Source organism: Caretta caretta, chromosome 3 (genome assembly GCF_965140235.1).
Source record: "Caretta caretta isolate rCarCar2 chromosome 3, rCarCar1.hap1, whole genome shotgun sequence".
Taxonomy (NCBI): domain Eukaryota; kingdom Metazoa; phylum Chordata; order Testudines; family Cheloniidae; genus Caretta; species Caretta caretta.
Window position 1 is genome coordinate 95,942,598 of NC_134208.1, and position 16,944 is coordinate 95,959,541.

At 39.4% G+C, this 16,944-nt stretch overlaps 1 protein-coding gene across 5 annotated transcripts in view; it reads left to right on the plus strand.

Annotated features, from left to right (window-relative positions):
* The window catches only part of NKAIN2 (sodium/potassium transporting ATPase interacting 2), a 779,150-nt gene that overhangs the window by 395,012 nt on the left and 367,194 nt on the right, over nt 1-16,944 (plus strand). For all 5 annotated transcript variants that reach the window (XM_048844654.2, XM_048844656.2, XM_075126714.1 and 2 more), the window contains one exon: nt 15,407-15,487. In XM_048844654.2, coding sequence (XP_048700611.2) covers nt 15,407-15,487 — 81 coding nt within the window. The remainder of the gene's footprint in view (nt 1-15,406; nt 15,488-16,944) is intronic.

Sequence of the window (16,944 nt, forward strand, 5' to 3'; positions counted from 1 at the left end):
TAAAAGCTCTATTCATATAAAAACTCCATGACTGAATCATAATCATGATTCTTGTTTCTAAATTTCTTTGAAACAAGCCCTAAGCCCAAGGAATGTGGTCTATTTTTCTCCCCAGTAATATTCCTAAATCTGGCTGCAAAACAAAATAAGAAAATCATCCACTTTCTATGTTTCTTCCTGCATTTAAAAGTTCTTACGTGAAAAAAAAATTTGCAAAAATTTAGTGTGTCATGATTTCAATTCCATTAAATCTGTATATCTTTTCAAGCATTGGGATTTCATTGAAAACCAATCCCTTCAGCTGTTTCTATGAAGCTTATTCTGCTGTATGTTTTGCAAAGTTTAGTAAGCACTCAAGAAATAGGAGCTGCACTCTTATTAACATCATGCACAGCCAACTCAGAGGAAGTCTGCTTAGCTTTCTGGAAATAGCTATCTGGATGTGTTGGAGGCTTATACAATTTATTAACATAGCCACTCCCATGACCTGTATCATGATATCTAAAGATACATGTTACCTGCCATATTGATATGACAAACTGGCAAATCAATGTAACTTTAGCACCCTTGTGGCCAAGATGGAGTCTGCTCTGCAGGCAGCTCTGGCCAAGAGAGGGTGCGCGCAGGAATGCAGCAGGAAAAATTCCCTCCACCCCAGGGGTACCTGTTCCAAACCCCCCAGAGTGAACACACCCACCCACAGGAAAAGTACAATGGGTATAACAAAGGGAGATATTTATTTACAGAGGAATGAGAGGAGAAAAACAACAAGGGGAAATGTAGGGGGAGCGGTAGAACAGGGTGCCTCCAAACCAAGGCCCCACAGGCCCAGTGGTAGCACAGTTTGAAAGAGCAGACACTGAGCAATGTGTCTGCACACAGAGTTCAGGAGTCCTGAGCAAAGTTCCAGTTCAATGGTGAGTCTTGGGTGCTCCTGGTCGTCTTCGGCGCCAGTGAACTTTCCCCAACAAACCCCTCCGGTGCCCTCTTCTGCCGTTCTCTGCAAAGCCACACAGAGCGACAACCTCCCCACTTAACTAACTAGCAGCTTCCCTCCTTATTCCCAGTGCAGAGTCACAAGTCCCAGTACTCACAGTCCCATGCAGGTCTGGGCAGCAGTGATGCTGGGTCCAGCTTAAGCCTGTCCTCGGGCGATTCCTCTCTGGCACAGTGCTCCCCCTGGCTCCTGTCCTGGGGTGTCGCTGATTGGCCACCCTGTCCTTCCCAGGCTTCAGGCAGGTTCTCTCTCCTTCTCTTTGTCCCGGGCCTCCTGATTTGCAGCACTTCTCTCCTGGAGCTCCAGAGCCACACCCCCAACTTTCCCTTTCTCTCACTACTCCCCCTCCCCAATAGGAAAAAGATTTAAAGGTCTCTATGGTCTCTAAACCCCAAGGGGTTACACCAATGATTCAGACACCTATTCTGTACAGGGATGGTTATTGTAAGAAAGATGGGTATAAAACAAACGATTAAGCAAATGCTTAACTGATTACCTGTACCATCTTTCTGTTTTTATAGAATTTATTAAATAGCCTTAATGACAGCAGCTAATAGTATAGGATATAAGAAGGCAAAAATGGTATTGGGCTACGATTTGGCTACATAAATTTTAAAAAATGATGGCTGTATAGTCATTTAAATTTTCAGAATCAAATTGCAGACACAATAGAAAATAGTACATGTACTCAATTACTATCTTGGGAAGGTGACTTTGTTTATCTTTTTGATTAAATGTGCCTCTGAACAGGGCCTGGCTTGTGACAATTAGTTATCAGCTGTGGTGTTGCTGCTAACATAATGGAGAAAAAACACTCCAAAGCTAGATTACAAAACAGTTTGTTAAATTACTTACATTCCAGTTCACCAAGGTCTCCTTCCCAATAGATCTGTGCTAGTCAACCCTTTTAACCTATTTGTCAGTGAATATCAGCCCAGGATCTAACTAATATGTCTAATTGCATAATATAAGCCCCTACATTTATGAAGCCTATATAGACTGAGTGCAGTACAAGAAACTTCCACACTCGGTCTCCTTTTTTGTCTGTATGTAGCCATAAAATGAACTTGAAAGACCGTATGAAACAATTATGGTAGACACACGCACAATTCTACAACACGTAGTACTCTTGATTGGAACCTATTCCAAAATAAAGGCACACAGTAACTCTGAGACAACCTTTAGAGAACATACACAAGCATGTACACTTCCTTATTAATTAGGCACTCACTTTCAAGAATTGATCAACTGGCTGATCTGGTTAGTCACCCAAAAGAAAGTCACTGTGTTACTTATCACACACCAGCTCAGCCACAGCTTTCAGCTCAGTTTCTGCTCACAGTAAGAGATGACACTGGAAACAAAGAAGGAGCAAAGGATGGACATGACTATAGGCTTTTCCCAATACAATAGTGGGCAACCCGAATTGCTGGAAAATAGAAAGACAGTTAAAGGTGCCTAGCCAAAAAAGGCACTTGATGTAACCAAGAAGACTTGCAGGTGGCTGGTTTAGGACCTCAGTCGTCTCCCTTTCAGGGTTAGCTTTTGAGAAATGATGTGCTGAAGGAGACAGGTCACTTTATCTTATTTCTGCTGGACTGTCCAGCTTGATTCCTCTCCCTGGAGGCGCTGGCATAGAACAATCAAATGATGACACACACTTCTTCCAAAGATTCATATGTCCAACCAAAATGAGAGTCCTCCTCTTTGACTATCCAGTCAGGGAATGAGACATAAGGTTTTGAATTCTTACAACTGGGGCTGGAGTTTTCCAGTCTCTCAGTGTAACATACAAGCAGGTATGACAAGATGTAAGGCATGTTAGGCCATAACTGTTGGTACTGCCATCTTGGTACATAAGTTGAACACTACTTGGTTTACTCCAGTCAGCAATTTATCTCAACAAGTTGCTTTCCCAGGGCCCCTTTGTGGTGTACCACTTGGCCAATTTTGCAGTTATGCTTGCTCAAGTTGCAGTTTCTCCAACAATACTCCTCTAGCTGCTGAAATGTCCATTTTAAATTTCATGTAACTTATACAAAGTCCCTCCATATTCCTGATGCTCTTTAAACTTGTTTTAACAATCCATTATACAATGCAAAAGTCACAACAGAAACTGTTGTTCTCCAGCAGGCTGGAACAGCTATAGAAATCTTCCATTTCTGTTCTCCTTGTTTTAACAACAATGGTAGAGCCTGTGTATGATGGGGCTGAGTCCATGCATTATTAACCAAAGTGTTACATTTCTGATTATTTTACACTGTGGTCAAGTGTCCTTATTGTTTGGTTTACTGCCTCTTTCAGCACAGGTGTATTTTACTAATTTGATAGGATAAACATGCTAGACTTCAAATATTACACTGACTTCCTCACTATTACTTAAACTAAAAAAAATCAATATGAATGCAACTTTTCTTTCCTACCGCACTGCTCATGAGGTAAATACTTTCACTAAAGTTTGCAATATCTTGCCAAAAGTTGCATCTCTTGGATTTAACTTCCCTTTAATAGACATTTTAATTATAATATTAGATTCCTTCAAGTTCCCCATTTTACTACTATATCTGGCATGTCATATGTCATATATCAAAGTTTGGTATTTATTGAATATGGTTGTTTTTTTTTTTCATTCAGAGACCAGGAAAAAGAGGAAGTCTCCCTAGCTACACCAGTAGTACACTCTTGTGAAAGGTTGTAGCATTCTGAGTTTCCTCCGATTATTGAACAAATGTTCAATGCCGTTAGACTGTGGGTTTTTGTTCTCTCAACCCTCAGTTCTATGCTTTCTAAAAGGTTTTGATGCCTGAGCAATTCTTAATAGTCAGAACTCATGATTTCTGGGGCCTTAGTTACTACATTATAAATCTTTTCTTTTAGTATGGTGGCTTAATAGCAGTCAATTGTTGCTTATTCACCTTATCTTGATTTCCACATCTTCTCTTGTTAAGGTAACTAATAGATCGGGGCAGGAAATTGTTTTCCTGTCCTGCAGATATTTGCAAGAATTCAAAATTGTCCCATTTCGAATTGGGACAAAAAGTTATTGTTAAAACTCTTTACAAACTGAATAATAAATAAAAATTATTTTGGGTAAGTCAAAATATGTTTCAGAGTAGCAGCCGTGTTAGTCTGTATCCGCAAAAAGAAAAGGAGGACTCGTGGCACCTTAGAGACTAACAAATTTATTTGAGCATAAGCTTTCATGAGCTACAGCTCACTTCATTGGATGCATTCAACAAAACCCTTGCAACAAAGCCCATTGGCAACTGTGTCCACATATCTATTCAGGGGACACCATCATAGGGCCTAATCACATCAGCCACACTATCAGAGGCTCGCTCACCTGCACATCTACCAATGTGATATATGTCATCATGTGCCAGCAATGCCCCTCTGCCATGTACATTGGCCAAACTGGACAGTCTCTGCTTAAAAGAATAAATGGACACAAATCAGATGTCAAGAATTATAACGTTCAAAAACCAATCGGAGAACACTTCAATCTCTTTGGTCACTCGATTACAGACCTAAAAGTCGCAATTCTTCAAGAAAAAAACTTCAGAAACAGACTCCAATGAGAGACTGCTGAATTGGAATTAATTTGCAGACTGGATACAATTAACTTAGGCTTAAATAAAGACTGGGAGTGGATGGGTCATTACACAAAGTAAAACTATTTCCCCATGTTTATTCCCCCCACCCTCCCACTTTTCCTCAGATTTTCTTGTCAACTGCTGGAAATGGCCCACCTTGATTATCACTACAAAAGGTTCTCCCCCACCCCCCACCTCCGCTTTCCTGCTGGTAATAGCTCACCTTACCTGATCACTCTCATTACAGTGTGTATGGTAACACCCATTGTTTCATGTTCTCTGTGTATATAAATCTCCCCACTGTATTTTCCACTGAATGCATCCGATGAAGTGAGCTGTAGCTCACGAAAGCTTATGCTCATATAAATTTGTTAGTCTCTAAGGTGCCACAAGTCTTCCTTTTCTTTTTTCAAAATATGTTGTAATAACTTCAAAAAGTTTAATTTAAATTTTGATTTTCTTTTTCATTAACCTTTCATGGGCTCATTAGCTTACATTTTTTAAATAAAAAGTAATTTTGAACCAGGAAACTAGAATTTTTCTTGGAGAAAATGTCAAAATGAAACATTTCAAGAAATCTTAAATGTTTAACATGACATTTGTTTCAAGTTGGGAAAGTTGTCCAGCCTGACCCTGTTTTGTGACCAGTTTTAATTTTGGTCAAATCAGCATTTTGACAAAAAAATTGTGATCAGCTCTAGTAGTGAAGAACACAACTATGTTAACTTAACTTCAACTACTCAACTTGCATAAAAACTCCCTTTTCCCCCTTATCCTAGACTGCACATTTTATGAAAGTGATGTACAAAATTTTCTGAAATACTTTTTCAAATATTCCCATGACGAGTACACCTTATACAAAATGATATCTACACTCATCATCTTCATGTGGGACAACTCCCATGATTGTAGTACCAGCACTGAGGGATATAGCCTGTTCTGAAAGTATAGATATGGGGGGGAAAAGGAGGAGGTGTTGTGCTATATGTCAAGAATGTATACACTTGGTCCAAGGTCCAAGGGGAAGTGGGCAACAGGCCTCCTGAGAGTCTCTGGATGATGATAACAAGGGAAAAGAACAGTAGTGATGTTATGGTAGGTTCTATTATAGACCACCAAATCAGCAAAGGAAATGGATGGGTCATTCTAAAAGGAGGTAACAAGATTAGCTAACACACATGAACAGGTATTAATGGAGAATTTTAACTTCCCTGATAGCTGTGGGAAGACTGTTACAGCAAAACATAATACATCCTGCAAATTCTTAGTATGTGTAGAGGACAACTTTCTGAATCAGAAAGTTGAGGAAACAACTAAGGGGTTGTCCATCTTGGATCTGGTTTTGACCAACAGGGATGAATTAGTTGTGAATGTGAAGGTGGTTGGGAACTTGGGAGGAAATTATCATGATCTGGTAGAATTCAATATCCTATGGGAAGGAGGGCATGAGAACCACAAAACAAGGACACTGGAAATCAGAAAGGCAGACTTCAACTGACTCAGAAACAGTAGGCCAGGTCCCATGCAAAAAGACCAATTAGGAAGAAAAGGAGTCAAAGGGGACTCACCGTTCTTAAAAGATGTAATACTCGAGGCTCAACATCAAGCTATTCCGATGCAGAGGAAAGATAAGAAGAGCCCCAGGAGACCAATGTGGCTGCACAAGTTGCTTTTCAGGTATCTAGAAATCAAAAGGGATACATACAGGAAATGGAAGAAGAGGCATGTCACCAAGGAAGTATATGTGGGAATAACACAACCATGTAGGGACAAAATCCGGAAAGCTAAGGCAAAGAATGAGTTACAGCTTGCAAGGAATGTTAGACACAACTAGATGCAGTTCTTCAAATATGTCAGACCAAAAAAAAAAACTATCAAGGACCATGTGGGTCCGCTACTCAGTGGAGAGGGTGAACTGGTAACGGAAGATGATAGGAAGACAGAGTTGCTCCATGCCTACTTTGCTTCAGTTTTCGCACAAAAAATAACGTCACCTAATGACTAGCAAAGTTACCATAGACTTTAAAGGGAGGAGATACAGATTGGGATAAGTAAAGAGCTCATCAAGGATGTTCTGACTAAAATGAATGAATTCAAATCAGCACGGCCGGATGCTATTCACCTGAAGGAGTTAGCTGAAGAAATCTCAGAGTCACTGTCAATAATATTTACTAACTCATGGATGACAGGAGAGGTCCTGGGAGACTGGAGAAGAGCTAATGTAGTGCCCATCTTTGAAAATGGTGGGGAGAAGGGGCCAAGGAACTATAGTCCAGTCAGAGTGACTTCAATACCTGGAAAGCTACTAGAGAAATGTATAAAACATTTAATTTGGAAGTACCTGGAGGGTGAAGGGATAAATCACTAGCAGCCAGCTTGGATTTACCAAGAACAAATCATTCCAAACCAGCCTGATTTCCTTCTTTGACAGAGTAGTTGATTTGGGGGATCGGGGAAGTGTGGTGGACATAATATACCGGGACTTAATCAAGGCTTTTGACACAGCCCCACATGACATTCGCATAAGTAAGCTGGAGAAATGTGGGCTCAACAGAACTACCACTAAGTGGGTATATAATTGGTTAAACAACTGCAAACAAAGAGTAATTAATGGAATGATGTTGGATTGGAAGGAGGTCTCAAATGGGGTTTCATAGGAATCTATTCTGGGTCCGGTGTTGTTTAACTTCTTTGTTACTGATCTGGATGTAGGAATGGAGAGCATACTGATCAAATTTGCAGATGACATAAAGCTAGGGAGGGTGCCAACAAATTGGAAGATAGAGCTGAAATTCAGTGGGATCTTAATACATTGGAGAACAGGGCAACAAAATGAAATTCAATAAAGACCAATGTAAGGTGCTATACTTAGGGAAGAAAAACCAGATGCACAAATACAAAATGAGGGAAACCTGGCTTGGCAACAGCACGGCTGAGAAGGATCTGGGAGTTGTGGTGGATCACAACCTCAATTTGAGTCACCAAGGTGAAGCTGTTGCAAAAAAGCAAATGCAATTTTAGATTGCATTAACAGAGGCATAGCATGCAAGTCATGGGAAGTGATAGCGCTGAATGGAGCAGTACTGGTTTCAGCCTCAGCTGGAGTACTGTGTCCAATTTTGATCACCCATGTATAAAAAGGATGTAGAGAAACTGGGAAGGATCCAGAGGCGAGCAACAAAGATGATCAAAACGGTGGAATGCCAGCCCTAAGAGCAAAAGCTGAAGGAACTGGGTATGTTTAGTTTGGAAAAGAGGAGATTAGGGGAGGATATGATAGCAGTCTTCAGATAATTGAAAGGCTGATATTAAAAAAATGGAGAAAAGTTACTCTCTTTTACCATAGAGGGCAGAACAAGAGGCAATGGGTTCAAATTACAGCATAGCAGATTTAGATTAAATCTCAGGAAAAACTTCTTTAGGACAGTGGAACAGACTCCGTTGGGAGATTGTGGTAGCTTCTTCAGTGGAAGTTTTCAAAAGGAGTCTGGATAGCTATCTGTCTTGGATGGTTTAGACAGAACAAATCCTGCATCTTGACAGGGGTTAGACTAGATTTGTGTTCCTTTCTAACCCTATGATTCTGTGTGCTAAATTTGTGCATTCCTGCAGCTAAGAGTCATTGCATCGGATCATCAAGTGGTGGCTTGAACAAAACTATGCTAGCTTATGCTAGCTGAGGGATGTGCAGCTGGAGGGGGTTTTATTTCCATATAAACTCTCAGAACACACACCCCTATTTGACACCCACCACCCCACACTGGAATCTATATGGAGTATCCTTAAACAACTACAACCCACACTTGATAGGGACCACATCCTGAAAGAAATCTTTCCTGAACCCCCTCTTCTGGCATTCAAATAATCCCCTCACCCCCCAGACTCTCCAAGCTCATCAGAAGAAGAAAGCTCTCCACAGATCAGGACACACCAGACCCTGCCAGAACCACATATGCAGAACCTGCAGATATGTCTTCACTGCTATGATGATCAACACTCCCCACAGCACACCTTTCAAGATCCATGGGTCCTACACATGCCTGTCACAACATGTGGTGTACCTCCTCCAGTTTCACCCAATAACTATGTGGGTGAAACTAGACAGTCACTACACACTCGAATGAACTGTCACAGAAAGGGTGTTTTTGTCTTTTATCACTTATCAGCAGTGGGCAAGCTTTTTTTTTTTTTTTTTCACAAAATGATTACTCTATCTGACCTCCAGTCCTCATTCTCAAAGGAAATGTGCAGAACACCTTCAAAAGAGAAGTCTGGGAGCTTAAATTCATAACATTGCTAGATGCTAAAGATCATGGACTGAACAGAGATACTGGATTTATGACTTATTACAACAATCTGTAATCCAGTAACAACATTCCCCCCCAAAGCTGCCTCCCCTACTTTCCTTTCCCAACTATGACTGGAAAAGTATTTACAGGCCACTTCACCTTGAATGGTCCCTTGAAATATGTGTTAACCAGTTATGCTAAACAGTCTATTCCACCTTGTGTTTAGCTGTGGCACTGAGTACATATCCCAGACCTGAAGAAGAGCTCTGTGCAGGCTTGAAATCCTGTCTCTCTCACTCTCAGACATTGATCCAATAAAAGATATCACCTCACCCACCTTGTCTCTCTAATATCCTGGGACCATCAGGGCTATAACAACACTGCATAGTGCTGACCTAGTCCATCCAGAGAGTCATGTATGAACATAAATATTGTCTCTTAACTATGAAGACAAACTAAATTGTGTTGTTCAATGTCTCTCAAGGTTTCAAGGAAGCTCTACTAACCATAGGTAGGTTTGGCAAATAGGTTTCTGAGTGATAGTTCTAAGTGTTTGCAGAGCTGCAGTGGTAAGCTGAGAGCAAAGATGGAGGACTAGAAAAGGTATGCAGGGGTCAAACATGTGGTATGCACCCAGATGCTGTACCAGCACTCCTCTGAAGATTTAATACTCCAGAATCTCAGATTTCATTGTTTGGGGGGGGAGGGGCAGAGAGTCTTTTACTTTTATGGTTGTGACTAAAACCTAAAAAAAATGTGAACTGAGTGTAAACAATGCAGGGATATCCATGTGAGTCTGCAGAGAACTTGGGGCAATAGTTCTGAGAAGTCTGAACTGCCCCATTCATCTCAATAAGATGCCAACTCAGATTTCACTTTATTATATTAATGTCAATAATGTAATTTAAATTATTTCATTCCTCATAAGAGATGAGAGGGAGGATAACACTCTTGCTCAGTTTACTTTGAAGTCTCATTTTGGTGCCACAAGTTGGTGGTGTTTAGATGAGCTTTATTACTTTTTTTTTCTTTCACAATCAAAATGGAGCTAAACTCGGAGTCCGGTCGAGCCCAGAGAAGATACATGATCATATTCTAAACATCTGCACAACCTCAAAGCTGATTTTGTGGGTGGAGCTTGGAAGAGTACCACCATCTATCGCCCCTTCCCCATCTGACTGCTGGGTGTATGTGATACTGAAAATACTATGATGTGGGGCACAGTATTGTAGCTGCTATAGCATATGTTTTCAGCTTAACTGAGAGGAATTTGCAACTTTAAAAATGTAAAAATATAACAAACCAATACTTTGAACACACAGAGCATAAGAATTTAATTTTGCTTTTTCAGTTATAGAGGTATCATAACAATTTCTGAGGAACACATGCTCTTGGTCTGAGCATTTTCAAAATTATATTCAAAGGATCAGTCTCCAAAGTTGTTTTCACTTAAAAGGTATATGGGAGTTTCTTTCCATATGGGGAGGTAACATGGCAAGGACATTGGACCCAGGGAGTCCAGAGACTGGGCTTTTATTGTTAACTTTGCCACTGAGTTTTGAACTAAAACAAGTCTTTTAATCTCTCTATGCTTCACTCTTCTTGTCTGTAAAGTGTAAGTAATTTTCTTATCAGATGCAGAGCTCATCAAGCCAATACGTCGCAGCCTCATCAGCGAAGTGCAGAGCCCACAGACCAAATCTGGTCAGAGGGCATTTGTCAGTGATGTGAGACATTGTCTTTGGCCACAGCCACATGTGGGATCCTCTCAGTGGTCCCAGATGTGAAAGCTGGCTACACATTGACCCTGGCCCATTTGAAATCAATTCAGAAGGGCCCATGAGCACATGAGAAATATAAAAGAAAAGGAGTACTTGTGGCACCTAAGAGACTAACCAATTTAGTCAGTTATACCCATGTTTGGGTCAATTATAAGAGATTGGTTTCTGACATCAGCTGCAGACCATTCTTCATGCCACATTGACATTTTAGAGAAATCTGGGCAGGGCAAAGGAGCCCACAAGTGCACCCTTGGGTAGTCAAAGAGGTCCATGTATAGTGATAGGCTTGTGTATGCCCTGATCATCTCAACCTTTCTGTCTGTAACATCCGCACAATGGACGTGTGGAGGAATGATGTTAACACAGGAGCCACAGTACTGATGTGGGTCAAATCATACAGTTATGATGCACGTAGTTGTGTGTCAACCTAGTTTGACATAAGATGAATGGAGCTAGACTGCAGCCGGTATTCTGCTGCAGAGTAACAGAGGGCTAAACCAGATGATTGGAGAACTGGAGTATTTGCTCCCCAGGAAGTGCCGGCCACTTTGCTTAGAGGATATTTATTCATCTTCACCTTAGCCACAGATTTTCTCAAGTGGTTAAGATATGTGAGAGATCTAGGATTTCTCTTAGATTGGGTGGGATTTGAGTTTCAAGCACTGTCCATAGTGGAAGAAATTCAGTTCCTGGCCTTCTCTGGCATTGTAAAGACAGAACATACTCAAAACTTTTTATGATAATGACTTTTAATATTCAACTGCCTGTTTATAGTTCCTAAAGCTAGTTTCAGATTTTTCAAGTTTATCAAGTTGCTCTAGGTTTTGCTGTCTTACCGTTTTGGAATGGTTTGCTTTCTGTATAGCTGTGGCTAGGGTTAAACTCACTTCAGTTGTACCTGCTGTGAAACATTCTTTTTTTCTGTGAACCCAGCCTATCTCTGATGTTTTCATGTTTTTCATTCTTATAAAATATTCAGCAGTATAAAACATTATAAAACATTCAACATTTTTCCTCTGGTTCTTGAATTCTCTAGTGAAAGCATGCTCTTTCATAAGCCATATTTCTCTAGCGTATAAAGCATGCATTAAACTTAGCCAGAACCCTTTCATAGTCATCTTTGTGATTGTCTTCAGTAAAGTCAAAGGGTTTAAAGATATGCTCTGCCTGCTTTCCCATAACATAAATTAAAAAGATACCTGTAGATCTCCAGTTTCTTTGTGCAGCTTTTTTGCAATTTGAAATCTTGCAAATATATTGCTTCCAGTCTGTCCATTATGAAGGTTTCTCAAAGCTGAAGTTCTCTGAAGCATTGAAGAGTGGCATACTGATGATTCCATTATAGCTTATACCTTGTTTATGTAACTCTTTTCACTGAAGGAAAGAATTTTGATTGGCTTCATGGATCAGTGCCTATCTTCCACACAGATTAGCAATAACTGTAATTAGCATTTAAATCTTCCACTTTAGCCTTCCAGCTATATTTCTTTTCGGTGTAGATTTTCACAATACCAAGATGGCAACTCTCTCCTGGTTGTAGGTATTGCCCCCGGTGACATCTTCTGTCTGGTGGTAGTCAAGGGTTTGCTCATTGAGGTTCTTGGCTTGTTGATTTCTGGCTGTTGTATCTTTGTGGTGGTCGCTGTCAGTTAGTGCAGCTCCTTAGAACTCCCCAAAAGGGGAAAAAACAGACAACTCTGGCTCCTTGAAGATTTCTTACAAAATGTTTCTTAATTAGCTGTATATAACAGACAGCACCAGAGGGATTTGTTCCTTGTTGCAGACCTTCAGTGTCAAATTTCCAAAATGATTAGCTGAAGCTCATGAGACAAAAAGCAGTATTTATGATTGCATGTGATCCAGCGATAAGAGATGTGCCAGATCTGAAGCAGCTGAAATAACTGCCAGTGGGGAGTGGGAGCATCCTTGTTTTTCAAAATAATTGTGCTCAGTACTCATCCCCAAAGGTTCAGGTAGCAAACACTTAACGTGACATTTTCATAAGTAGGGGGTCTTTCAAATAATGTGAAAGATTTTTGTTGTGGTTGTGCAAAACATAGCAGATGTTTGTTTTTAAAAATTCTGAAATTCAGATGTTGGCATTTTGAATGATTGTGACTAGATAGTTAAAAAAAGAAGTTATGCTATTATTTTAAATGTAAGAGGCTCTGCTACCACAAACAAATCCAAAGTGGCTTACTGCATTGTCTTGATCCATCACTGTGTGCTTGCTTTATAAGGTATCTTTCAAATCAGCTACTGCATGAATGCAACGTGGAAACAAAATTCAGAATCTTCAACTCAGTCATCCTACCTCCACCACAGTGCAAATAATATAAAAAATAAAATAAGAAGGTTAAGTTTGTGAAGTCAAGCACTGAGAAATTAGGAAATGTCAGAACTAAGGTTACCCAGGAAGCCGTAATTTTGCCTTCTTCTTGCTTTGGCATATCTGACCCTTGGTATTGGATAGTAACAGTGCTGTATTGTGAAGCAGCCTGCAGTAGACTGAAAAGCTCAGTATACCGTTACTGAACAGGTGCCTTCTGATTGGCTTAAGGTTGGCTTTTTAAAAACACCTATGTGACTTAGTCCCATTGACTTCCAGTAGGTATTGTGCTAAGTCATGAAGGTGCTTTTGAAAATCCCATCCTTAGAGAATGGACTTGTATTATCTATAAATCAGAAATCAGCTTGCTCATAAAGCATAATCTAAACATTTATTTAGTCTGCTAGACTAAAGCTCTATTTGTTATCATTTTAGGCAAAGGTTGCCTATCCAGTAGTCTGGCTGGCTGACAATGATTTAATTATCTGTAATGTAAAACTTAATAGCTAAATGTAAATGTCTTGATATGGTCACATGCAAGAATTTTCAAATAAATTTAGAACAATATTATGGAGGCCTATGCTTCAAGTGGAAAACTGGTATGACAGACCATATGCAAATAATGAAATATCACATTGAGAAGTACAAGCAAAGCACCACAGGACTCAGTATTAGATTTAATAATTTAAATTATATACAGGAAGATGTAAACAATAGATAAACGACCATACATTCCTAATACCAAATTAGGAAAACAGATTGTAGCAGGAATGAGAGAGAGATTGTAAAAGGATTTTGAGAATTTAGAGGAGAAGGCAGAATTTAACTGAATAAGATTTACTTTAGATGAAAGACAGATGATGCACTTATAGCAAATTAATATCAAAAAGGTGAAAATGCAAGTTAAAAAGCAGTAAAGTGGGGAAAGATCTGGGAGTGGTACATTAATTCACAGCAACCTAAATGTTTCACAGTGGAATGCTGTCAAAAATTAGAAAATGTTCTATTGGACCAAATAAAAACTGAGTATCATGAGAAAGGGAAGTAGTTCTTTTTTTCATACAACTGAGGTGAAGACAGACTTAGAGTACAGTGTACTGATGTACTTCTCATGAACAAAATAATGAATTGGATGTAATCCAGTGAAATACAAAAAACATAACAATATTAAACATATGAAACAAAGTCAGATTAAAGGAATATAATGTGTATGGTTTGAGGAAAAGGAAGCAAAACAAAGGGGAATGTGATAATTTTGTGAATTCTTGAGAGGCAGAGGACATTGGTGGCATAACAAGGGGAAATGGTCTTAAAGTAAAATGGGGGGAGAATAGTTTATATTATATTGGTTTATGAAACAACTCTCATATATGCAATATCATGGGCCCATAGATTAAAATTACCAAACATACAGAATTAAATCAGGAGTAACTAGCAAATAGGAATAAGTCATTAGAATAGCATTTGCAGATGTTAAGGTTTATTAGACATTGGAATAATTTATCAAGGGAATTTTTTGGGGCACTAACACTAGGCATGACTAGACAACAGGTCAGAAATTAGCGTAGAAGATCTTCAGTATGGTAGGGAGGCAGCATTTCCAAACCCAGAATGTATGATGTCTCTATTAATGCAAAAATGTCACCATATATGTAAGTGTGGATAGAAGGGCAGAAAGAAAGTGTACCTCCTTTACTCTCACAAAATATGCATATTAGAAAATAGATAACACAAACCATTGAACAGGTTTTGCTCAAGCTTTTCTACCTCCACTGTCCAGTATAATTCAAACTCAGATGAAAATGAACATTTTCATTGGTGTATTAAAGTGAACATTTTGAATCAAAAGGTTTGAAATGCCAAAAAATATATGTACAGTGAGGCACCTAGAATTCCCTCTGGATTCCTCACCAACATCGTAAAACAACTAATGAAGAAACATCTTCCAGACAGTCCATCTCAGGTGTGGTACAGAGTCAAGTACATGTTGGGACGGGACTTGGGAATTTAGAGAGTCCCATTTGAATAAGCATATAGTGCAGATGCAAGCACTAAAACCCACTTAGGTAATACCAAAATGTGTCTCATTGCTTTGATACTAAGATTCTCCCATAACTAGGAATACAACAAAATCAAAATGAATTTGAACATTAAATTTCAGGACCATCACCTCCCCTGAGATGCATAATTTCTAATGTGAATAAGCACCAAATCAGCTCTCACAAGTTTGTGGCTAGGGAAAAGGAGACATTTCTTCTTGCTTTTATTTGCAAAATGTTTTCATCCAGCTCCACTGTATTTACAGTCTCTCTCTTTTGTGTCTGTCTGAGACTTGGACAAACAGTTTAAGCTTTATTTAAGTTTAACTCATCTGATTGCAGAATTAATAATGTATTATTTCTCTCCTTCTCCTGCAGTATGCTGTCTGGCTAGTCTTCTGGGTCACATGGAATGTGTTTGTTATCTGCTTCTATTTGGAGGCTGGGGATCTTTCAAAGGTAATTTACCATCAGATATGTCTAAGCCATCTGTACATTATTAACATGCCCCCATTCAGAGGCTAAGTCTTCTGCTACTTATCCTCTTGGCATCATTTAAATGAGGTTTGCATGATGGAAATTTCACATATGCCGTATATCTTGCCATTCCACATCCCAGACAGCTGAGGTATTTGTGTTTTTGATATCAACTATACTTTTAAAGGAAAACTCACTTTCTTCTGGTAGTTATTCAGTTCAAGTGCCACCTTTGGGAGAGCTACTAATCAGATTTGATAAATACAAAGGGAGATTGCTATCTCAAGGGTAAGCATGCTCTTTTTGTATCATTTAACTTGGTTATTGTTTTGCTGAATTCTTTCCAGGGGCCTGTACTGCAAAGTAATAACGGTAAAACAAGGTGTCACTGGTAAATTAAAATGTAAACTGAGATGCCAGGATAGACTGGATTGTGGAGTCAACTTCAGTTTGTTACTTAGAATCCTAGATGAGCCAAGAAAAATTTCACAGAAAAGAAGGCAGTTTTCACTCTTATTTCACTGTGTAAGTGCTGCCTCTCAAAGCACTCCCCAGAATATAAATTCAGTGCACTGTTCGACAGTATCTTGTATTCCCATGTGTGCTGCTCCTGCAAAAGCCTGGATGAAACCCTAGGCTATGTCGACTCGTAAGATGCTGCAGCAGCACAACTGGAGCACTGCAACTGTGCACCATTGTCTCGCTTCAGTATGGTAAGTTTTCGGTTTAAACCAGCCCCTCATCCTGTTGACGTCAATGGTAAAATTCACTTTGACTTTAATAGTGCCAAAGTTCATTCTTTGAGGTGCTTAATTTATTTTGAAGATATGCTTTCTGCCTTTGTAACTGTAGATAGGCCCACTCCATTAAGGAGCTGGGCAACGATGTAATAAATACAATGACCTTCTGGACAATATTTTTTGTTACATTACAAATGCTTTGTATATTGTGAAGAAAACTATTACAGATGTTATAAAACAGGAAAGTTATGCTTGTGGCATCCTGTACAAACTAGTATTTTATTTGTTTTAAACTCACGCCCCTTAGACCTGTTCTTTGTAGCCTGCTGCATACATTGGCTAGTCTCTGGGTGTGAATGAAAATGTGGGGTGCTTGTAGGCTGATTTGAGAAGGAATTGATCTGTTTTATCATTGCATTTTAATGGCTAAAAATCATTTAAGAACATGAAAGTGATGTTCTGAGTAGATATGGGCCAGAGCTGAGATTTTTTTCAAAAGTTTGGGGGTGTTCACCTCTCGGTTGTTTTTTTTTTCTTTTTTTCCAGAACTGGGTGCCTTGTTCAGGCCTATACAGCAGATGCATCTGAAAAGTTCATTTTGGTTCCAGTGATATGCTCTATACTTAGAATGGGGAAAAACCCAATGTATTCCCATCACCTAAATTAGGTTTCAAGCTATTAATTTCATCTCCTGGGTCA